Below are 24,957 nucleotides of genomic sequence, written 5' to 3'. Positions count from 1 at the left end.
AGGTGTCTAACCGGTAAACAAATAAAAGCAAAATGCAATTGACAATGATAAAGCACACCCCCGATCCGGCGCCGTAATTGCAACACGAGGCGCGGCAGTGCAATGACACCAACATCAACATCAACATCATCAACAGCTGCGCCAGCCACCAACACCAATCCGGCAAGCAAGCAGCCAACCAAAATCGTGCGAACACAATATATACATACATACATATATGCACTTATATATATTTATATATTTTTTCATATATTTTTTCGACCAAATCGTAAATGGTTAGGCATTCGAGCTCGTTTATCAACCGCAAATACTAAAAACAAAAAAAAAAAAAACTAATAAAACATGTTTCCCGAAAGCTATTTCAAATTAACGATTAATTTATTAAAGCTGGGGAAGGCTTTTATTTTTTCAAGTGAAGCTTCAAAACAGACTGTGTAGAGATTCGTCGATTGAGTAGAGATTGAAAGAGATTTTTGATATGGTCGTTTTAAGAAAGATAATATATTCCTTTCGAGCTTTATGACTCTAAGAAAGAGGATAGTTTGAAAAATGCCTCTTTATAAAAAAAATAGTTTGAAACAGGGTTGCCATTTCAAATCAGAATTTCTGAATATGTAATAATTTTAAAGAAAATAATCGAAAATCTAATTGAAATGATCTCCATTTGCTATTTTTATGATGGCAAAAAATCTGTTTTTATTCCAATTAAACAGAACCAACCTTAGTGGCAATCCTGTAGTGATATTTCACTTTGAAATGACACATATTTTTTTCGCCGTGTATTTTTCAACTGCACAATGTAATTATTTTCGGTTGCTGTTCTTGTTTTGAATGGTTTGTGTCGCCTCATCTTTCGCTCAATCATGAAATTCTTGTGCAATTGCCAATAACAATAAAAATATACACAAAAAGCGGGAAAAAATAAATGCTGCTGCTGCTGTTTTGTGGCCATTTGTTTAGACGAAAACACACAATATTTCGAAGAAAGGAAAGAAAAACGCTGTTCAATGCTGTTTTTCAAATGTGAGCAATAATTTTAAAGCAAGTAAATAAATTATATTTACACATATATGTATAGAAATTAGTGTACGGATATTACATGAAAAATAATGCACAAGAATAATAAAGTATCCAAAAATTATTTTTAACAAATTTCATAGACGCCATCACTCTGTGACCTTGTTGGTGTTCATAAATTTATTTTTATAATGCTTTTCATGGAGATTCGATTTATGTATTTTTCGAATATTTTTATTTTCTGTACAATTCATATTTTATTTTTGAGGGTTAGGTTGAGTATTGAATTCTCGTCTCACAACATTGGATTTTTATAGTATTATTTATTTATTTACGTTGTCTTTTTAATTATATACCGATAATTTGAAAATTGTATTTTGCTTAAGGGGTTAGGAGTAATCAGGATTTTCAAAAAATCAATTCCTTTTTTCATTTTTGTTAAGTGTGATATCTTAAAAATATTCTCTGAAAATTTGAAATTGACCCGATAATTACTTTTCGAGTTATTCGACAAATAACCAAGATCGTTCGGGCACTCCAAAATGCTCGTGTGAAACATTAAATACATTTTTTCTCAAAATTTGGTTTTTTGAACTGGTGACAACTGTAACTCGAAAACCGCTCAGTAGATTTTAATGAAATTTCAACAACTTTTAGAAGGATCGAAGTTTTTTTTGTTTCGATTTTTTAAGACCAATTAACGGATGATTTTTTCCTGAAAATTAAAAAAAAATCCTGAGGCCGCCATTTTGTTAATTTTTGAAAAAAAAAAATCTTCGATCAGGCTTAGGATTATCTATTTATAAAACAAATTTTTCTTATCCGATTGATTTTAGAATAGAATTGATTAGAAGCTCCAAATATTATGATTGTCACCGCAAGTACCATTTTTTGAAACTGGCAAGCTATAATATTGTAAATTATAATTTTTATACTCTCGCAACAAAAGGTGCTAAGAGAACTATAATACTATCTCTCTTGTTCACACAACGGTTGTTTGTAAGTCATAAAACTAAACGAGTTAGATATAGGGTTATATATATCAAAATGATCAGGGTGACGAGACGAGTCAAAATCCGAATGTCTGTCTGTCTGTCCGTCCGTCCGTCCGTCTGTCCGTGCAACGGATAACTTGAGTAAAAATTGAGATATCTTAACGAAACTTGGAACACGTATTCCTTGGCACCCTGAGGAGGTTACTTTCGAAAAAAAATCGGACCATTGCCAGCCCACAAAATGGCGAAAACCAAAAACCTATAAAGTGTCATAACTAAGTCATAAATAAAGTTATGAAAGTAAAATTTGGAACAAAGGATCGCACTAGGAAGGGGCATATTTGGATGTAATTTTTTTGGGGAAGTGGGCGTGGCCCCGCCCTCAAATCGGTTATTTGTCTGTATCTCGCAAACCAATAAAGCTATATAAACCAAACATTCTGTAGTCGGTTCCGTTACGTACCTCACCACACACCATGAAAATAGTTGAAATCGGATAATAACCACCTCCCATACAAAGGTTAGGTTGATTGGAATTACTAAAAGTGGGTTAACTCACTAACGAAAAACGTTAGAAACACTAAATTTCATAGAAATAATAGCAGAAGGAAGCTGCACTGAGATTTTTTTACAAAATGGAAAATGGGCGTGGCATCGCCCACTTATGGGTCAAAAACCATATCTCAGGAAGTATTCGACAGATTTCAATGAAATTCGCTTTATAATATTTTCTTGACACGTGTGGAAAACGGGCGAAATCGGTTCACAACCACGACAACTTCCCATATAACTCATTTTTGAATTCCATCTTATTCCTTCACTACACTTTACACAAATACTGTATATGATCTGTGGCATCACTTGTGAAAAATTTGTCGAAATCGGACTATAACTTTTCAATGCCCCGGATATCGAATATGAAGAACTCAGTGCCCCATGGTAACTTTTCACCGAAAATTTCGGTAAATCTCTCAGGAATCTTAATTTAATTCAGAGGAAATATTTTTCTTCTAATAGAGTGTCTCTGTACCAGAAAAGGTTAAATCGGGTCATAACTTCCCTCATATATGAATATATGAGAATATCTAATTATAGGATTTTCAAAAATACGATGAGCTTAATAGCTTATAAATCGGTTAATATGTGAAATATATTTATGCCGAATATATGGGTCAAATTGTGTGTTTTCTTAATAAAAATATAGCAATAAATTGCGAGAGTATAAAATGTTCGGTTGCACCCGAACTTAGCCTTTCCTTACTTGTTTTTTTTCAATATTTGCCCCTTAATACAAGAATTTAATTTGACTTTTTATATATTTTTGGTTTGAAAATTTTTAATTTTCAAATTTATTTCGAAATTTCTTACATTTTATAGTTATTAGCAACAAATTTTTAGTATAATGTCGTTCCTCAGCATACTTTTCAATACAATATTACTCAAATTATATTAAATTATCCCACAATAGATCAACAAATTATATTTTTATATCGCTATAAAAATGCCGGCAGAAAATTAGCCTTCCTCATTGAATTATTCAATTAATAAAACTACTTTAAAGCAATAATAGTAACATTTAAATTGCAGCGCAATATCGGCATGTATGAAGCTATAATATTTTTATAACGTGACTTTCACACATTAGAGATATATGAATTATTCATGAGTATGTCATTTATGTTTACCCTTCCACACAGTTGCACAGATCAGATAGTCACATACTCTAAGCACCCACCAACACTCGAGGAGAGACGACGTGCATAAATACTTATGGTATGTACTTAAAATATATATTTAGCTAACATGTGCCTGGCAGGAAATGATTAAAATTGCAACAGAAAGTTTTTTCATGGCAAAAAACTTTCTTAAAAAAATAAAAAAAAAAAAATTGAATTTTAAGTTTAGAAAATTTTAAATTTTCTATTAGAAATATTTATCGTTTTTTTTTTTTAACTTAAATAAATGAAGAAAAAATATATAAAAATATATATATTAATGTCTGGCATTTCCTACTGGGCACCCCAAACAAAATATGCATATTTACATTTTATTCTTGAATCCACCAACACATTTTCATGACTGTCATTTACGTTTATTTAAAAAATACATATTATCAAATTGACAGGAGGCTCGTGCACTATACATGCTACTTGTGCAAATCGGGCAAACATACTCGTAGATAAGCTGCTAAGCTGGCATTAAGTAAGCTCACGCGCAAAGCGGAGAGTGAAGGTTAGGGGCTTACGCTTCGCTGATTACTCCACCGCACTTCAGCCGATAAATATAACAACATATGTATATATGTATGTAAATATATATGGAAATTTTGCTCAGATATTTGCGAGGATGGGATCATGTGTAGAAGTTCACGCAAGTGAGGAAAGTTTTTGATTGTCACTCACTTGGGAGTGGCCAGAAACGATTCTTCTCCACATGGTTCAAGCAGCTCACGACTTCCGGTTTTAGACCAAGTATCCTCTGGGTAGCCAACAGACATCCGTTTGAAGGCGAGCTAAAGTGAGAAGGCGAAGCCCGCTTATGCGGTTGTGCGTAGGGTTTGGGACCCACCACATAAAAACACCCCCCAATGAAAAATCTACGAAAGCCTCGGATGAGACACCCCCCTTTTGATGACGGCCCCTGCAAACGTTTTAAGGATAATGATATAAGGGCATGCACCTGGAATGTCCGGACCCTTAATTGGGAAGGTGCCTCTGCCCAGCTGGTTGATGTCCTCATACGACTTAAGGCTGACATCACCGCCATCCAAGAAGTGCGATGGACGGGACAAGGACGGAAGAAGGTGGGTCCTTGTGACATCTACTACAGCGGCCATATAAAGGAGCGCAAATTTGGTGTTGGACTTGTGGTGGGAGAGAGACTCCGTCGCAGAGTCCTGGCATTCACCCCGGTGGATGAACGTCTAGCCACAATCCGCATCAAAGCGAGGTTCTTCAACATATCGCTGATTTGCGCCCACGCCCCAACGGAAGAGAAGGACGATGTGACCAAAGATGCTTTCTATGAGCGCCTAGAACGCACCTATGAGCGCTGCCCCCGCCACGATGTAAAAGTCGTGCTTGGTGATTTTAACGCCAGGGTGGGTAAAGAAGGTGTCTTTGGCACAACAGTCGGAAAATTCAGCCTCCATGACGAAACATCGCCAAACGGCCTGAGGCTGATCGACTTCGCTGGGGCCCGAAATATGGTCGTCTGTAGTACCAGATTCCAGCATAAGAAAATACATCAAGCTACTTGGCTGTCTCCTGATCGAAACACGCGGAACCAAATCGATCACGTTGTGATAGACGGAAGACATGTCTCCTGTGTTTTAGACGTGCGTACGCTCCGAGGACCAAATATAGACTCGGACCATTATCTGGTCGCAGCGAAGATACGCACCCGCCTCTGTGCAGCAAAGAATGCCCGTCAACAAACACAAGGAAGGTTCGACGTCGAAAAGCTGCAATCGCAACAGACAGCCACGAAATACTCTACTCGACTTGCACTCCTGCTCTCTGAGAGCACTCATCAGCATCTCGGTATAAGGGAACTGTGGAACGGCATCTCAAACTCACTGCGTACCGCTGCAGCCGAAACAATTGGTTTTCGGCAACGACAAAAAACAAGCTGGTACGATGAGGAGTGCCGTCTCGCAGCGGAGAGAAAACAGACTGCCTACCTCGCAACATTGCAAACGACCACAACACGTGCGGGATGGGATAGATACCGAGAGCTGAAGAGGGAAGCGAGACGCATTTGCAGACAAAAAAAGAAAGAGGCCGAAATGCGTGAGTACGAAGAGCTTGAGAAGCTGGCAGACAGAGGGAATGCTCGAAAATTTTATGAAAAAATGAAGCGACTTAACGAAGGTTTCAAGACCGGAGCATCCTCATGTAGAGACCAAGGTGGTAATCTGGTAACCGATGTCCAGGGCATACTGGGATTATGGAGGGAACACTTCTCCGACCTGCTGAATGGCAGTGAGAGTACAACACCAGGAGATGGCGAACCCGATCCCCCAATCGATGACGATGGAACAGATGTTCCATTACCCGACCATGAAGAAATTCGAATAGCAATTACCCGCTTGAAGAACAACAAAGCAGCGGGGGCCGATAGATTACCGGCAGAACTATTCAAATACGGCGGCGAAGAACTGATAAGGTGCATGCATCAGCTTCTTTGCAGAATATGGTCGGAAGAAAGCATGCTTGACGATTGGAATCTCAGTGTGCTCTGCCCAATCCATAAAAAGGGAGATCCCACAATCTGCGCCAATTGCCGTGGGATCAGCCTCCTAAATATCGCATACAAGGTTCTATCGAGCGTATTGTGTGAAAGACTAAAGCCCACCGTCAACAAACTGATTGGACCTTATCAGTGTGGCTTTAGACCTGGAAAATCGACAACTGACCAGATATTCACCATGCGCCAAATCTTGGAAAAGACCCGAGAAAAGAGGATCGACACACACCACCTTTTTGTCGATTTTAAAGCTGCTTTCGACAGCACGAAAAGGAGTTGCCTTTACGCCGCGATGTCTGAATTTGGTATCCCCGCAAAACTAATACGGCTGTGTAAATTGACGTTGAGCAACACCAAAAGCTCCGTCATGATTGGGAAGGACCTCTCCGAGCCGTTCGATACCAAACGAGGTTTCAGACAAGGTGACTCACTATCGTGCGACTTCTTTAACCTGATGCTGGAAAAAATTATAAGAGCTGCAGAGCTAAACCGAGAAGGTACAATCTTCTACAAGAGTGTACAGCTCCTGGCGTACGCCGATGATATTGATATCATCGGAAGCAACAACCGCGCCGTTTGTTCTGCTTTTTCCCGCATGGATAAGGAGGCGAAGCGAATGGGTCTGGAGGTGAATGAGGACAAGACGAAATATCTCCTGTCATCAAACAAACAGTCGGCGCATGCGCGTCTTGGCTCCCACGTCACTGTTGACAGTCATAACTTCGAGGTCGTAGATAATTTCGTATACCTGGGAACCAGCATCAACAACACGAACAATGTCAGCCTCGAAATCCAGCGCAGAATAACTCTTGCCAACAGGTGCTACTTTGGACTGAGTAGGCAATTGAACAGTAAAGTCCTCTCTCGACGAACCAAAATCAAGCTCTACAAGTCACTTATCATTCCCGTCCTGCTTTACGGTGCAGAAGCTTGGACGATGTCAACATCAGATGAGACGACACTAGGAGTTTTCGAGAGGAAAATTTTGCGCAAGATTTATGGTCCTCAGAACATTGGCAACGGCGAATACCGCAGACGATGGAACGATGAGCTGTACGAGTTATACGACGACATTGACATAGTTCAGCGAATAAAAAGACAGCGGCTACGCTGGCTAGGTCATGTTGTCCGAATGGACGAAAACACTCCAGCCCTGAAAGTGTTCGATGCAGTACCCGCCGGAGGAAGCCGAGGAAGGGGAAGGCCTCCACTCCGTTGGAGGGACCAGGTGGAAAGCGACCTGGTTACACTTGGGATCTCCAACTGGCGCCGAACTGCAAAGGAGAGAGACAGGTGGCGCACTATCGTCGATTCGGCTATAACCGGCTAAACGGTTGCAACGCCAATCACATACATTTGCGTATGAATTTCAAGGACTGTCACTTAACAAGCCTGGCAATTTCAAAATTAAAGAGAAAATATTCTAAAGTCACATATGCACTAAAATAGTTTAAAGGTTAGAATGTTTTGATTTTAAATGATTTGTTATTATTAAAACCATATTTAATGTTATTTACTTAGTACTTTTTTACAGGAATATTATTATTTTTTTCTCTCACTGTTGAGTTGAAACCCCCAAATGTTATTTTTTTCCCTGAAGGTCAACATTTGATGTTTTCGATTTCATGTCTTTGGCATATAGACGATAAGAATAAGTATGTACGAGACATTTCTTGTTAACAAAGGTCAAGTGAATTTCAAAACAAACAAGTTATTGACCAATACGAAAAATTTCCACCGGTGGTTTTGCTGGCAATATGATAATAAAATTCTGATTATTTGTACAAATAATATTTAGATGAATAAGGAAAAATCACAAATTTAATTCTGAGCTATAATTAAAAATATTTACATTTAAGTGTGAGTTTCGGTAATGGGTATTTAAATTCAAAATACTTATCTCTATTAACAAAAAAATCACCTAATAATGTAATTAAAGTATTCCCGTGAAATTTTTCCACACAAACCCATTCAATAACGACCCTCTCAACCACTCACTGAAATTCTAAGGGTCCAAAAAGCTAGTTTCTTGGACCTCCCATTAAATAGCAGAAATGACAAAACCTACAGCTCTTTTGGATAACTGAATAAACGTCAAGAGGTGTGAGCGCTATAAATAGTCATATTCATCTTACTTTTGCACATATTCGTAATGTTAAAGCCAGATACGAGATAGAACTGCGTAGTTACCAATAAGCTGATATACATATTTACATATAAGCATGTCTCTAAACAAATAACGATTGATTGTCTTAAAATAAAAATTAAATTGTCTTAAAATTCTTTTTTTTTTTTAATATTTAGTATCTATCATATATTCCCCACTTAGACTGGATGCACATATGCATTTATTTATATAGATTTATAAATAAATTATGCGCCAGCCATACAACAACACAATTGTACACATTTTTTTTTTTTTATTTTTTTGCAACTAAAAATAGCACAGCGCAACAAAAAAAGGAAAATATTTATACATATATACAAACATACATACTAATAGGCAGTATAAACACACGAACAAATATCTAATAAACGTAAAAAACGGCAAACTTGAAAACAATTTTTAGTAGATATATGTATAAACAAAGCGGCAGCAAATGGAATGGAAAATAACAAAAAAATTAATATCCAAAACAAAAAGACCAGTTACAATTTGTTGCGAAGACGTGCGCAGCAATACTATAAGAAAGTATATGAACAAAACAAAAAATGAGAAAATAAAGTTTTTTTAATTGTGCTCAAGTTAGTAAAAAGAACAAAAAATAAAAAATGAGCATATATAAAACTAAACTAAACAAAAAGAAAAGATAAAGAATTAAAGAAAAAGGGAAAAAAATTGCTAAAATAAACAAAAAAATATATTGCACAAAATAAACATTCATCTGCTTTACTGCATATTTTTTATTTCTTGGCATAACTTTGTATTATTTTATTTTTATTTTTTATTTATTTTGATTACTTTTTTTTATTTCGTTTTCAAATTTCTATTACTTTAGGAATTTTCCATAATTTTATTAACACTCATGCACTTAAACTCACAGTTAGTGCATTTGCATATAATATACTCGTAATTATATTTTTATTTTATTTATCACTTTCAAATCTTATCAAATCAGTTAGTATAATGTACATTGTACTATAATATTTACGCATAACTGCATGCGAAAGTACAGTCGTATTTAAAACAACTGATAAGCAACAATTCTGAATTCTAATGCGATAAAAGCAGGCAGGCAAATTACTGCAATACATACAGACATGCATATAAATTAATATAAGTTCGAACATATGTAGCATTTTTAGCACAGACTGCTTACAGACAGCGTGGTCAGGTACCCCATACAAACAATTTGATTGTACTTATCTTCATATATGTACCTACCTAACTAGGTTATAATAAACAGATAGGGAGGTAAATTGCCAATTTATCTTGCTGAGCAATTGAGTAATTGCGCAACGCTTGAAATTATAACGAACAATTTTAACTACTTCAGAAAACTAAAAATGTTTAATTTTACCACAGTTTTAAGCAATAGCTAAATTCATAAAAACATACATACATATGTAGTACAGGTAGGTGGTTACCTATGACAATTGACTTTAAAGTGCGTCATTTTTACTCTCCTGCCCAGCGCACACATTCTCGTTCTTTCTTGACGTCAATTATGCATGCTTTCATTGTAGTTTTTTTTCGTTTCTAAAAAAAATTGTTATATTTTTGTTTCTATTATCAAGTTATTTTTACAATTTCTCTTTGCAAAAAAAAATGTTCTATGCTTATATACATACGTATACACATGTGTATATATTTCATTGCCTGCTTATCCCGAAAAATACACTTTTGGCAGCACGTGAAGCGGGCGTGCTAAGTTTTCCTAAAACTTTTTGGCAGCAGTAGCCGTTTTTTATAAGCGATCTATTATATTATTTGCTTTCTTTTCACTAATATATATGTATATATATTTTTTTACATAAAACTTTCACTTTGCAGGTTATGAATCATTGCTTTTAAAAGTGACAGGACACTTTAGCGATTTTATAAAAGCTTTGATTTTATATTTATAAAAAGTATATTTTTTCAAATACAGACTTTTGCTTAAATTCCCGCTGGCGCCAACGCACGCACCTAAAAACACGTATGCCATTCACCCAATAACACACATAATTAGTTGTTTCAAGGCTACCCATTGTTGATTCTGGTTTCTATTCCTCCTACTCATTATAACTCAATTATTGTGATTTACCTATTTATTTAATTCTTGTACACACATTAACATAATCCGTGTAATTGAAGCACAATCTGATTTATACCACTTTTAGTTATCATTTGTATTTTGAAATATTAAGTTATTAAATTGTGTGTATTAGGTAAGGTTATGGCGTAGCATAAGAACAACACAAAAGAATATTAAATAAAAATGTTTAAGCAATAGTTTAGCAATTATGCATATGTATGTATATTCGGATATTAATTCTCACAAAGATAAACTAATTTTTTACCAAAAAATAAAATTTTATGACAAATGCAAGTTGGCTCACATTGTTGCATCATTAACCTTTGATTGATTATGCATTTGTCCATTCTTATCGGAATATTGCAAATCATCTGCAATGTGTTTTTGTTTTTCTGATAAGAACTTGTCAATAGGACAACAAAAGGACTGAGTAAATAAAAAAACACGCTTGTGCAATTATAAATATACATATAAACATATACGCACATTTATATAACATATGAATTGGTAACTTTCCATTAGACCTATGTATGTATAAATATGAGCATGTGAAATTTGTAATCATAAGCAAATTATGTGAAATACGCGCAAATTGATAAAACACTTACCCGCCAGCAACTAAATGTATTAGAGTGTCACGTTGATTCTGGGACATAATCACGCGAGAACTTTTTCCGCACTCTTCAAATAATGTACAACAATTCCTATTTCAATACACAATTGAATATAGAGAAAGCAAAGAAATTGCCGGCGATTGCCGGTTTTATATAGCACTTCGTTGTCGTAGGTACACAAACAATAAAAAATGTGTTAAACAAATTATACAGTAGCAATAGCTTTTTTACTAGGACCGGCAAATAAAGCAACACGTTTTCGAAAACGTTTCCACAACTGTAGGTACTTTATTTTCTGGTGGTTTGATATTGTGAAATTGTACTGCGTCGCTTCTGGTGGGGATCAGCCGACGACTGGTTACGATGACGGCGCCTACAGCTCGTGCGCGTAAATATGATGGCAACCAAGCGTAGTATTATAATACACACATACACACCGAATGTGCTTATTCCAAGCACTGCTTTACGATACTGCAAAAATATAATTTATGCTCACTATACGTATGGATATGTAGCATATGAGCGCTAGCAGAGGGCGACTACAAATACACAAAGAATTCACACCGTTGGGACGGTAGTACCGCCCGCTTCACGTACTGTGATTCCTTAACTTTTTCCGTTTAATTCCGTTTTATATGCAAGCAAAATTTTTATTACACAAGAGATTGTCGAAAAACACTTCTTCCTGCCGCACGCTTATGTAATGCACCCCTCACTGAGAAGACCGCTTAGCTACACAGCAAAATTTTCGTGCGCCTTTTATGTTTAATTTTATGTAAAACCGATTAAAGTTAACAGATTTTCTGTTAAAATAAGCGATATTTAGTTTATTTATGTATTATTTAAACTTCAATACTACAGATTATTCTGGAAAGTTTGCAATTTCAGATCTGTTCAACAAAAATTTGCACAACTGGTTTACGCTGCAGTTGCAGAAAAAGTTGAATATTTTATGCAATTTTCTCTTGCTCCGCACGATTCGTTTAACTTCGTTTGATATAGCGACTTTTTTATTGTTATATTTTTTCACTTTGGCACTTTAAGCGAAAATTTGTTCTATATTGTTGCGTTCTGCGTTTAACATCAACTCTCGACGACGGCGATTTTTCCATTGAAATAAATTTGAGCTTTCGTTCATAACAAACGGCAAAGGCAACGTGATGACGTAACGCGTAGTTCTTTGTACAAACGTTATAAGATAACGTAACAATTGATACTCACAAATAGGGCGTTTCATAAGTAATGATTTTAATAACATGCTTTTAAGCAATTATAAATAGTTGTTTTACTAGAAACATGTTTTGTTTTAAATAAATGTTAAATTTATATAAATATATTATGTTGACTGTTCTTATGTGTGTAAATATTTACTTTGTTTTGAATAAATATTAGTTAAAATTATAATTAATAACAGAATGTCGCATTCTTTAAAATGTCTATTACGACAGCGACATCTGCACACCTGACTAGCGCAGACATAAACCAAACTATACGTTGCAACTTACGTTGAAACGCTTGTTTACGAATGTCATACACAGCATTGATAGCAATGAAGATGTCTAAAACACAGTTGTGTTAAATGTCTAATAAGAAGCGGAGAACGTTTACACTTTGTGTAAAAAACGAACTAACCCATTGGAAATTCAAATCGGAACGACTAAATAGCCGACGTTGACAGCCGATTGCGCCGACGTCAGAGCAATTGGAGACCAAGCTGCATACACAAACATTCCACGGCACAAGTGCATTGGCAATACGTGATGTCGACGCCGGCGCCGACTGCGAACGTCGACGAAACCACTTGTCAAAGTTTGCACTTAGAAAAATTCTCCAAGTTAAAATTGGAGCTCGATACGAACGGACGTGTGTAGACGGCAATTTGCGCGATACAGCATATTTTCCTTTCCAACTCAAGTGTATATTAACCAAATTTAGAATTGTTGAAAAGCCAACAATGTTTAAAGCGTTATAAAAAAATACTAGCTACTACTTCCTGCAAAAGTATAATAAAATAATTAATTAAAATTTCACTTTCAAATACGTCAAATATTTGACAATAATAAAGTTCTCAAACGAAGTTGAAATCGAAAATTTCATACTACAAAGAATTTTTGTATAAATTTGTGCAGATATTGCATTAATCGAACCGAAAAAAAATTGAAAAATTTGTAACAAAATTTAAGTGTAAAGCCACAAAATTGCCAAATGAAGTGAATAATCTAAGCGTGTGTGTGAAAAGTGAGAAAATTTAGTAATTGAAAAGTGCAAAAGCACAATTGTTGTAGTTCAAAGCGTTGCAGATACACGTAAACAGCATCGTACAACAACAACAACAATAACAGTATTGACTATTACAAGCAACAATACGCAATAGAAGTACCAAATACGCGCGGCCCCAAAAAAGCGCTGGCAGCTAATAAGAAAAGGCAGCGGCACCAGCAATTAACAGGTAAGCATGGCGTAGCGCGCTAATGTGCAGCATACATAGATCATATAAGATATTGCGAAAAAGTTATGTACATGCTACAAATTAAAAATTTTAATGCTAATAATTAAAATTAAAACCATTAGTACTCCGCCTTTTTAGGTACCTTCTATAAAAGTAAAAATGTTGACTGTTCAAAGGGCATATAGTGCGGTTAGAGGGCGAATACGAAAATGTGATAAAACTCGAAAAGGGGGAGTCAGCAGTGAAGGGGCCACGTGTGCTACGCAACGAAGAAAACGTTACGTGAGCGCATGGAGCAAACTGCAAACGACTGAATAAAGAGAGTGTGAGAGAGAGAGAAAGAGCGCGCGATAGGCAGTGAGAGCACGGCTCACATTATTTCTTATCTTTGTATATGTGTGTGTGTTTGTTTCCGATTGCGCGAGAAGTGTAGAAAATGGAAATAGAATTGATTGAAAAACACCAGCGACTGCAGTCAGCGCTGACGTCGCGTCGCGGCTTTTGTATGTGGAATATACCGTTATGGTTGATGTCGCCGTCGATGCTGCTTCGTTGTGTTTTTGGCTTTTCTTAATTGGGCGTTTTTGTGGTTGCATTTCCAATTGGTGTGGGGACAGCGTTGGTTCATATAGACTTAATTGTCCATCAACATTGTGTTAAAGTTAGTTTAAAAGTTGTTAAATGTTTGCGGGTGTTATATTTTAATTTTTATTACTGAAAATATGTGCCGGTGTGTATGGAAGCGCATTTTAATATGGTTAAAAAATTAAAATTTCATTGCAAGTGTGTGTGATATGCGCAAATCTGAAAATTTCCCATAAGAATTTGAGTTGCATTCTTACAGGAATCTTATAAAGAATATATAAGTACGTGTGCATTTGTAGCAAAACCTAAAAAAAGTGTAATTTAGATATCAATGTAAAGGAAAGCCTAGGCTGGTTAAAATGCGTGTTAATTCTCATACCGCCTGTTGTTGGGCATTTGGACATTTGGTGTTGGTGTGCAGTTGTGACTTCTTGTCATTAAAAATTGGTCCAAAAAGTGTTGCAAACATGGACTTCAGCTGATTGCGGCATGTGGTTGCAATGACCGCATGAGTTTTCCAAAGATAATGCGGAAATATCTAAAGTTGAGGTATGTAACTGATTTCACACCAAATACTTGATCATCATTCATTTAACATTATATTTTATTGTTGTCCATTAGCTAAATGCGAAATGTTGCTTATCGTATTAGTACCAGATATATGTACGATTGATCTGGATGCACATTGTATAATGACTCCTCAAATGACAAGCTTGTGGAAATTTCGTGCTATATTTTGTGTGGGTCTCATCAATGTCAGTACTATTTCCTTATGAATGAGTCTAACTAACTAGAGCCAATGTTACACCTGCGAACTTATTTTGTTATCTAATGGGTGGTCCAAAGAACTGTTTCGATAGGGTCGTACCAAAGGAAAGGGGTGTTAGATGTCTTAGGTTCGTTAGCCATGCAAAGAGGTGATGACTAGTATCATGCGGCGACTCATTGCATGCAGGAGTGTGTACTTACGTCTGCACAGGTAGTGCAAATAGCCCGGAAATACCACGATTTGATATTTCTTGATATTTTTTTTTGAGATGTTGTTGTTGTAACCACATAAAACATTTGCGAAATGTTGCCGATTTAACAGTGTTGGGCCGGATAAAAAGCCGGGCTCGTTTCGGTAATGTAGGGCATACTGTCGTGTGAACAGGCTTTTTTGTGTATCTCTGGGAAGTACACTGCTTGAATTGAGTCATATGTAGCAATATAAGAGCATAACCTTTAAGATCATTGGCAAACAAGCTTTTAGATTATTATTCTCGTTATATTTCAAAAATATTTTAACCATATCCCTTCGAAATTCGTCAGATGACATAGGATGTGGCTCATTACGTTTCGATAAATCCCAAAGCACAGACATTTGTATATAGACATTAAATGTGTGATGCTGACAATGTTATTTATGTATGTTAACACTCATTGTTCGACGCTGCACGCTCTTCTTCTTCTGGTTATGACTGTTTTTGTCGCTGTCTTCAACTTGTTTACGTGCGCACAAAAATATCATTTTATATTTTATTTTTACATAAATAAATATATGTATATATTACATATTCGTGGAAATCCTGCATAATATAGCATCAGCAGCTTTTAGTTTATTATTGTGTTTGTTGTTGTAGCTGCATGCTATAGCGTCAAACAAATGGATGTACGTCGAATGAGTCGTCGAGTAGACTAAAGCACGCGCGGCACTCAGTGGCTCACTCCATTATCATAATACGCCCCCACCATACTCCCCCTATATGTAAAATTTCATATTCCATGGCATCATCCAAATTTAAGCTACGCATCCTTACAACACAAAATGCGCATTATTTTTTATATATTTTGTTATAAATATATGTAAATATGTATGTACGTATTTTTCGTACACATGCACGTGTGGAAATTTTCAAGTTGAAAACTCGACAAAAATGTTGCAGCAACAGCGTATAATGATGAGCGCCATCGCGTAAGTGGCGCGTGAAGTGGCAACAAAGTAAAGCGAAAAATACATTTTCCTCCTCCTCGTGATCCCCTCGCACATATTTTCCTGTACACATAATATTCATATGTGACGCATATGCAAATTTTACCGTTACCGGTTATTTACCCAACTCTGATTTCGCATATTTTGTTATGTTCGCCTTCTGTGCCGCTGGGCATACAACACAAAATGTGGGCATTGGTTAAGTGTAATTTTGAAACGAGCTTCGGTGACTGGGCCTACCTGTAGTGCGCTTGTGGTAGTGGTTGCTTACCTGTGACATTTTAGCGGTATTTAGCCATTTTCGTTTTGGAGGTCAAATTGAGGGGCTAGCGAATGCGTTGTGGCATGCAACATGAATGTGAAGTAGTTTTTCTTTTGCATAAAATATTGTGAATATAAGCGGTAAATTTTCATTTAACGGTAATTTAGTTTTTATATTAGGTTAACATGAGAATTACGGAGCTTCCAAGTGAAAGCTTTTGAACTAGTCCTTTGCGTGAAACTTGCTTTAAAATAGGGTTGCCACAATTTCGATGCTAAAAAGTTAAGCAAAAAAGCAAGTCAACCATAAATAGAGACACCGGGCGTATGCGTTACATTTCATAGCGTCTGTACTTCTCAATGGGTTTATGGAAATTATAGAAAAAATGTTCAAATAAAAATTAAAAGAATTCCATAAGACGAAAGTAAGTCGAATAAAAACCAGACCAGTTGTGTGGGGTTCTAGAAAATTAAAAATGCATTAAGTCTTCACAAACTGCCCGCATTTTAAGTACACATGCACTTCCTGTTGCCAACTCACCAGCCCAGCAAATCGACTTGATGGATTGTTGCTTGATGTGTCAGCCTATTTGCCAAGCAAGACTTAACGCTTGCTTTATTTTTGTACTTTCACTCGTACCTGATGAGCCAATGTTTCTTGTTTGTTGTTGTTTTTTCTTTTTGTGCTTTCTATTTTGCATCTGATTTTGCTTACGTCTGCAGGATATTCTTTCAAGTGGCTAGTAGAACAATTGCAAGTACTTCAATATTAACGACGGCAAACAATAAAAAAAAATAAAAAAAACAAGACGAAGCAACCAACCAACCCTTTTTATTTACTGACAACCTCATCACCAACAGCAATAACAATAATAGCGAGTGATAGAGGCAAAACAAGTGCAACAGCGGTAACATTGGGTGGAAAATAAAATATGTGCGGCAACAACAACAAAAAATTGCATAACCGCAACTTAAACAATGTTCGGACTAAGAACAATGATACTATGTGTATGCAACTTTGACACGTAGGAACTGGCAAATATATATCTACTACCTCACCAAAGAGCGACAGTGCAATCTACTTGTATAATTTTTAAGAAAAAGCAAGTAGGAGGAAGTGCTAAATTCGGACGATTTTATACTCTCGCAATTTATTAATTTAATTTTATTAATATAACATGCAATTTGACCCACATATTCGGCTATAAGTCCATTGAAAGTTGGAAACCCTAATATTTAGTATATGGGAGCTAGGTGAAGTTATGATCCGATTTCACTCATTTTTGCTATGGAGAAAAATATTCCCTCTGAGGGACTTACTATATTTTCGGTAAAAAATTAATTCGAAGCTCTGAGGTTCTCATGTTTGATATATGCGGCCTTGATCCGATTTCGCCGATTTTTAAAAGGGCGATGCCTCACTATAAAATCAGTATATGTCCAAAGCTCTATTCCGATATCTCCACTAGTGCTTTTTTTATATATTGTAGAGTAAACTATTCAGATTAACTTCAAAGATCTAGTTTATGGAAAATAGGCGTGGTTGTTAACCGATTTGGCCTATTTTCATAACATGTTATTGTGAAGCCAGGAATGTATTATGAACGGAATTTCATTGAAATTGGTCTAGTGGCTTCGAAGATAATTGTTTTTGACTCATAAGTGGGCGGAGCCCATTTGAAAAGTAGTATGCCAATTTGAGTGTAGCCCTTCTGTACCATCTTGTTTTCCATTACTGAATTAAAGCATTTTTAAAAATTTTCAACTTAACCTATCTATGGAAGGTGGGCGTGGTTATTATACCATTTTTATTCATATAGCCATCTACTAAGGCGAGGTATATATAAACAAAATATTGGGGGGCGGGGCCACGCCCTCTTTCCAAAAAAAATTACTTTCGCCCATCTACGAAAGGAACCTTCTTATGGGGCCAAGGGACATGTGTACCAAGTTTAATCAAAATATTTAAATTTTTACTCAAGTTATCGTTTGCACGGACGGACGGAGAGACGGACAAACATCCGGATTTCAACTCTACTCGCGCTTTGGTATATATATATAACTCCATATCCGTTAGGTGAACAAAACTATAATACTCTCTTAGAAACTTTGTTGCGATCTTCCTTCATATCAATACTATTTTCCCCTTCCGCGAGCCGCTCATTTTGATTGAATTTCGACAATGTTTTCATTAAGCTTCAATGTTTTTCTGAAATCATTTGTTCCTACGTTAGATTGGAGTAACAGTATAGATGAACTTGATTGATGATATACTGGGATTGGTTTAACTCGGTAAAACATATCTTCTTAATGGTCTCGAATCACTTGCAATTTTTTTTTGTATTTCTCTGGTAAAACATTTATAGACCCAATATCGTATAACCGATTTGCATATTAATTAAACCAGGATGATATAATTAAATTTACACATTATTAAACCGCTTTTAGTCACTGTCCGCTACCCACCTTAGCAACTAACAATGCTCGATTATTTTGCTGGCGTTTTCTTACTAAAGTACGGCTGATATTTATATCAATTTTCAGTTTCGCTTTCAAAGCGTCGAACCATCAAGTACCCCATACACACGATACATACATACAAATGAGTGAGAATAGTGAATGTAGGACAATAATATTTTATATGCGATTTTCTATGTCACATACACGTGAACACATGCGACTGTAAGCGCCAATAGTAAAACGCTAGCCAAGGATACACGCATTTATTTATGTATTTATACACATATGAGTGTATTCACGTCGTCCTAGCAGCCTTAAGTTAGTGAGTAAAGTACTTCTAACCTAATTATGCAAGTGTGTGAGCGAATTTAATGCATGAAAGCATGAAAGGAAGTTTTTCCTTTTTTTGTTGTCTTCAATTTGATTGTCTTAGGGTAGGAACGGATACATACGTTCACGTAGTCCTGGCCAAAGAGGAAGCTATAAATAAAATATAAACGCACATGCGAAGGAAACAAGCAACTGGTATGCACATGCATACATATGTACATATATATATTTATATTTATATGTATATCCAAGAAGTAGAGTAGAGGTGGGTGCAAATTTATGTGACTACTTTTTACAACAACACAAGCAATATCCGCAACAGTGCTATGTAACTACAGGGAAGGAAAAACTTGAGGAAACTTTTGCTTGAGTTTTCTTATAAGCGATAAAATGTATGATAATTTGATGAAAATTGTTTTCTATGTGTTCTATATGTATTTATACACCTCCTCACTGTTAATAACCTGGAACAGTTTCACAAATATTTACTTCATTTGGTAGAACATGTAAATGAGGGGAGAATTTAGAAATTAAATATTCAATTCATAGACAATTCCTGAAACAAGGTGACTCGGTGAAGAGTCTTTAAACGCAAGGCACATGAAAACTAATACTCATAGTCAAAGTAAAAGTAAGACAACTATGTACAAAGTGAAAGTACATTCGATGCCTTTATGTATGGAACTCGATTTCTTTTGCATTGTCACCACGTGCACGCTGCAGTAGTCCAGAGGCTGAAACCAATTTTCGACGGTTTTCAAGCATAAATCGGCCGATACTTCTTCAATCTCACGTGCGATATTCGTACGAAGTTCAACAATCGTCGCTGGCTTTTTGGCATAGACCATAGACTTGCCCTAGCCCCACATGAAATATTTTAACGGCGTCAAATCGCACGATCGAGGTGGCCAATTGACTGAACCATTTCGTCAGATAACACTTTCACCAAACTTGGTTTTCAATAAAACGATTTTGACATTCGCTGTGTGGTTTGTGGCACCGTACAGTTGGAACCACATATTGTCCAAGTCCATATCATCCAATTCGGGAAAAAAATATTTGGTTATCATTGAGCGGTCAGACAGGACGATTATGACGACCATAAATTGGACGTAGTGCTTTTAAAGTTGAGGCCACTGACTCCGAATTTTGGTAGTAAATCCGAATTTCGGTAATAATGTCGACTAGTTCTTGGACGTCGTTCGCTGTCCCTATCGCTCTACTTTTGTAACGTCCCTATTGAAAAATCCTTTATAAGATTTGTGACGAATCGAACATACAATGGGCAAAATATTAATTTTTTTTTTTATTTCAAAAGTCCGATATATTGGCACTGAAATATAATTTTGTGAATACTAGAAAGAATATGTGACAAAAATATGTTTGAGAATCCCTTTCTTGACAGACTGCGGACAGAATGAAATAGATTAACGACTGATGTATGAACCTACGTTCGAATGTACCAATTTAATGAATGTTTTGCACAATTTTCATTTGGAATGAGTCATGTTAAAAATCTTTGTAAAAAACTTTTGTCTTTGTCTTTCTTTTTGAAGACTTTTAACATGTAACATATGCATGTAAATATGTACAAACGTATCAAACAAATATCAATAACAATACGTGAGTACAGTCGCTGATAAACTGCTTATCGCTTAAAAGTAATCAAAGTCGTCGCGTATGAAGACGTTGTCAGTGAAAGTGACTGGCAAAATGGGTGTGTAACCTCATTACTTACATTTATAAGATGTGCTATCGGAGGTATGATCTGTATACAAATGTCGACTTCATATTATCTGACTTGCATATGTATATATATATATAAATTCCTTAGTCAGAATATACACTTGTTTATACGCCATAACGTAAACATAGATCTGCGTAAATAAGTATGGATATATGTATGTATTTTTAAAATGCACCTGTGTTTACTAATTTAACAGCAATATCGTATATGGAGGTAGATATACATATATGTCAACGGGAGTGAGAAGCAGCTACTGACATGATCGGTTGAGTTGAGTGCATTGCTATCATTTGACAAGATCTGGGTTCAATTTCTATATTGTAAAATATAATTGCAAGATCTAAAATCATAGTTAATTTAAATTATAATAAAACCTATAATTATAGCATAATATCAAATTTAGTGATATCAAAAATTAGAGAAATTTAGAGTGAAACCTAAAATTGTAAAATTTAAATTTAGAATGAAATATAAAATTATAGTAAAATCTAAAATTATAGCGAAATTTAAAATTATAGTAAAACCTGAAATTATGGGAAAATCTGAAAATATAATAATATCTAAAATTATAGCAAAACATAAAATTATAGTGAAATCTAAAGTTATGGTGAAACCTAAAATTATATAATATCTTAAATTAAAGCCAAATCTAAAATTATATTATACTAAAATTTGAAGTTATGGCAAAACCTAAATTTTGATTAAAATCTAAAATTATGGCTAAACCTAAAATTATATTAAAATCTTAAATTATGACAAAATCTAAACTTAAAGTAAAATCCAAATTTATAGTAAAATCTAAAATTATAGTAAAATCTAAAATTATGGCGAAACCTTAAATTATATTTAAATCTTAAATTAGAGCAAAACTCAAAATTATGGTAATTTTATAGTGAAATCTAAAATTATAGTAAAATTTTAAATTATGGCAAAACCTAAAATTATGGAACAAATGTATTTCCCCTTTAATAACGATCACCTTCGATAGATATTCAATCCGACGAATGTGTTTTTGGTATGAAAATATTTCCAGTATGATTTCTAGTATAAAAGCTAAGTATCCTAATTCTTTCGAAATAATATCAGATGAGTCGTTTTCATGCCTTTCTGGTACTTGGAAGCATTTGAGCAATACGAAATACCAATTCCTACTAATACAAAAAAATACAGAAATGGTGTTAGTTAGTATCTACTAGACCAATTTTTTTCTTCGGTTAGAAAATAAGCTATTCTTATTAGATTCTAACATTATTTTAGCCACCATATAAGCGAGTCCAGTAAGAGTTTTCTATAAATTCTTCAGCTCAGTTCTTTTTTTTTTGTGTAAAGAGAAATGCATGTCTTCGGATTAAATAAAAATCCTGTAACACTTCCCTTCGCCTCACTGCACTTAATCGATTTCAAGCAATATATTTCTGCTTATTTCAACCTGCAATTATTCACAGAGGCACTTGAAGAATACACACGTGCTGCCTTATTTAAGTGCAGTTAAGTGTGTATTTGGGTGCTCATATAGGCGAATGAATATTTTAAAATGTGAATGAGAAAATCAATTGCTGTAACAACAGCGAAAGCGGGTGCAATAAATATCTCGCGCCGACGATATAATGTTTTATTCAAAAACTGGGAACAAAAGTGCAAGAACACACTTGTATTTACTGCAATAAATATTTATGTATGTACCTCTGTATGTCACTGTGTACTCAACAGAGTGCGTGTGTAAGTACTTAAACTCAAAATGACAACAACAATAGCAATATACTATTTGTAGTTGTTCATATATTTATTCATATGGATTTATGCACTTTTGTTTGTATAGAAATTATGAATGCACCACAAACAACAAAAAAAAAGAAAACGAGAATTTCTAACATTGGTGCAGCGTAACGCAACACATAGACAGACACATAAGTAAAATTTTGCTGTTGAGGGATACGTTTTGTAGAGCTCGTGGTAGACAAGGACATTTTTGCTGCTAGATACATAGGGTGTTGCGAAATGGAAGAGGCGCACTCGGTTTGTGTGTAGTAGATGAACTTTTGTGTAAAGAGTGTCTTTTGTTTCACAAATACACTGTGTACAATACGCGCGAGTCCACAAGAAGATACAAGTTGCCATGGTGAATAGATGTGAATCTAGTGAAACAAGCAGCTAGACATGCTCCATGGTTGTACACTCTCATACATATAATGCACATAGCGGTATATAAAAAAATAGCTGAACAAAAAAAAAACAGGCAAGAGTAAGTTTTCAAAATATAAAACACGAACTTAAAGTGCAATTTAAGTTAAGGAAGCTAAAAATTTATACAAAATAAATATAAACTTTTCTCTCGCAGCAAAATAAAAGTGCGTGAAAAAAAGTAAAAAGTTTTCGAACTACTAACTGTATAATGTTCGGAATCGTAAATAAATAAGTTGAGTGTAGAATTTCGTAAAAGTTCCTCCATAATGGCTCAATAAATACTGGTTTATATTGTAATCGTAGTTTAATGCTAAGTGGAGAGTAAAAGTGCGTTCGCCGCGTAATGTAGAGGAATACACTGAAGCTTCGTATGTTAGGAGAACGAAAGAAGCTAGTTAATTATGGTTGAAATAATGTAATAATATTATCTAACGTTTGAAATATTTAAACAATATGCTCGAGTTTAATTATTTCATTTTTTTTTAATATTAATTTAAATTTTTTTTACTACTTGGAACTTTTTCTTTAAGATATATATTATATATCCCGAGATAGTTACACACTTCAATGTGAATCCGAGATTCTCTGACCCTCACTTTAGACAACTATGTATCTTCCTCGCATTATATTTTCTTAGACTGCAAATTTTCCTAGGGGCTATACCATGGGTTACACATTAAAATTTAGGCGATTTTATTAATTTTTTTTTAAATTTTTTTACTGAAACGAATGTTTTGAAGTTTTTTGGTCATAATAAGATATGTTTTCAGATATATTTCAAGAGATTATTTTTACAAAAATAAAAATAACGGTGTTATGTGCTGTCTTCGAAGATGCCAAGAGAAGTTCCCCAACTGCTGACATGATTCTGGCCGAATGAGTAGCTGAAACAAAATAATCAAAAAAGATTATTAAAGTTAAAAGAATTTCCTATACAATGACCTACAATTTTTGAAAAATATCAAAAATTAACAAAATGGCGTAGTTCTAAAAAAAGTGTCGGTTTTTTAGTTAAAAAATTTTTCGTTTTTTAATGTCAAATGGACAATTTTTAACCAATCAAAAAGATCGTAGGTTATTGTATAGTAAATATATTCAAGAATATTCAGTTTCAATTGAAGTCAGATCGATTTTTCGTTAAGTTATGACGTCAGCAATTTTGAGAAATGTCGTTTCGAGAAAAAACGCGTTAAAATTTCAACTGTTTCAACTATCGCAGGTCGCAGGCTGTCGCTTTTTATAACGCTGTGATTTAAAAACTATTCAATATTTCTTCTTGCCGATTTCCCACGATATTTTTGATTTAAACTATTAAATAATCGAAAAAATCGAAAAAATCGATTTTTTTTAAAGTGTTACACTGATATAGCCCACAAAGATGAACATATTAAGTGCTAGAAATGGAATTCTGCCATATGTTGATTACTGAAAAAACTTGTAATTTCGAAATAACTGATTGGATAAACGTATTTCCCCTATCAGATCCATAGCTGTCATTTATAGATGATCGGTCACTTAGTGATGTGAGTTTTCTGTTGTTTGAGTCAGAAACACTTGAGTGTCTTTCAGTGAGTTGAAACTATGTAACCTCTGATGTGTAGTAATATTTTAAACCGATCGCGCGAAACTATTAGGTCTACAACTTTGCTTCCGCCGTTTTCCAATAGATGTCTCCAGGGTCAAGCACTGGTCGATTAAATCGACTTTTTTTATATCGATCTTGGACATTTGTGTCAACATTAACCCAACAAAATATTTGTAGAGATCTGTTTGCATCCCAAACTTATTCTCAACTGGAATTCTCGACATTTGCGGGAAATTTTGTTTTTTTTTTTTAATTCCAAGAAAAGTGCGGCT

General features: G+C 35.0%; 1 protein-coding gene and 1 long non-coding RNA gene across 3 annotated transcripts in view; one reads left to right on the top strand and one right to left on the bottom strand.

The window, feature by feature from the left end:
* LOC105216599 (mitochondrial carrier protein Rim2) overlaps positions 1-12,234 on the bottom strand; it is a 37,753-nt gene extending 25,519 nt beyond the window's left edge. For both annotated transcript variants that reach the window (XM_011191182.3, XM_011191183.3), the window contains exon 1: positions 11,107-12,234. In XM_011191182.3, coding sequence (XP_011189484.2) covers positions 11,107-11,153 — 47 coding nt within the window. In that variant the 5' untranslated portion in view covers positions 11,154-12,234. The remainder of the gene's footprint in view (positions 1-11,106) is intronic.
* A 523-nt stretch (positions 12,235-12,757) lies between these two features.
* The window catches only part of LOC114804493 (uncharacterized), a 46,798-nt gene continuing 34,598 nt past the window's right edge, over positions 12,758-24,957 (top strand). Inside the window, exon 1 of the long non-coding RNA XR_003752680.2 lies at positions 12,758-13,561. This is a non-coding gene — a long non-coding RNA (uncharacterized LOC114804493). The remainder of the gene's footprint in view (positions 13,562-24,957) is intronic.

This window comes from Zeugodacus cucurbitae, chromosome 3, assembly GCF_028554725.1.
Source record: "Zeugodacus cucurbitae isolate PBARC_wt_2022May chromosome 3, idZeuCucr1.2, whole genome shotgun sequence".
Lineage (NCBI taxonomy): Eukaryota > Metazoa > Arthropoda > Insecta > Diptera > Tephritidae > Zeugodacus > Zeugodacus cucurbitae.
Note: the sequence above shows the minus strand (reverse complement) of the source record. Positions and strands in the feature narration are given on the sequence as shown.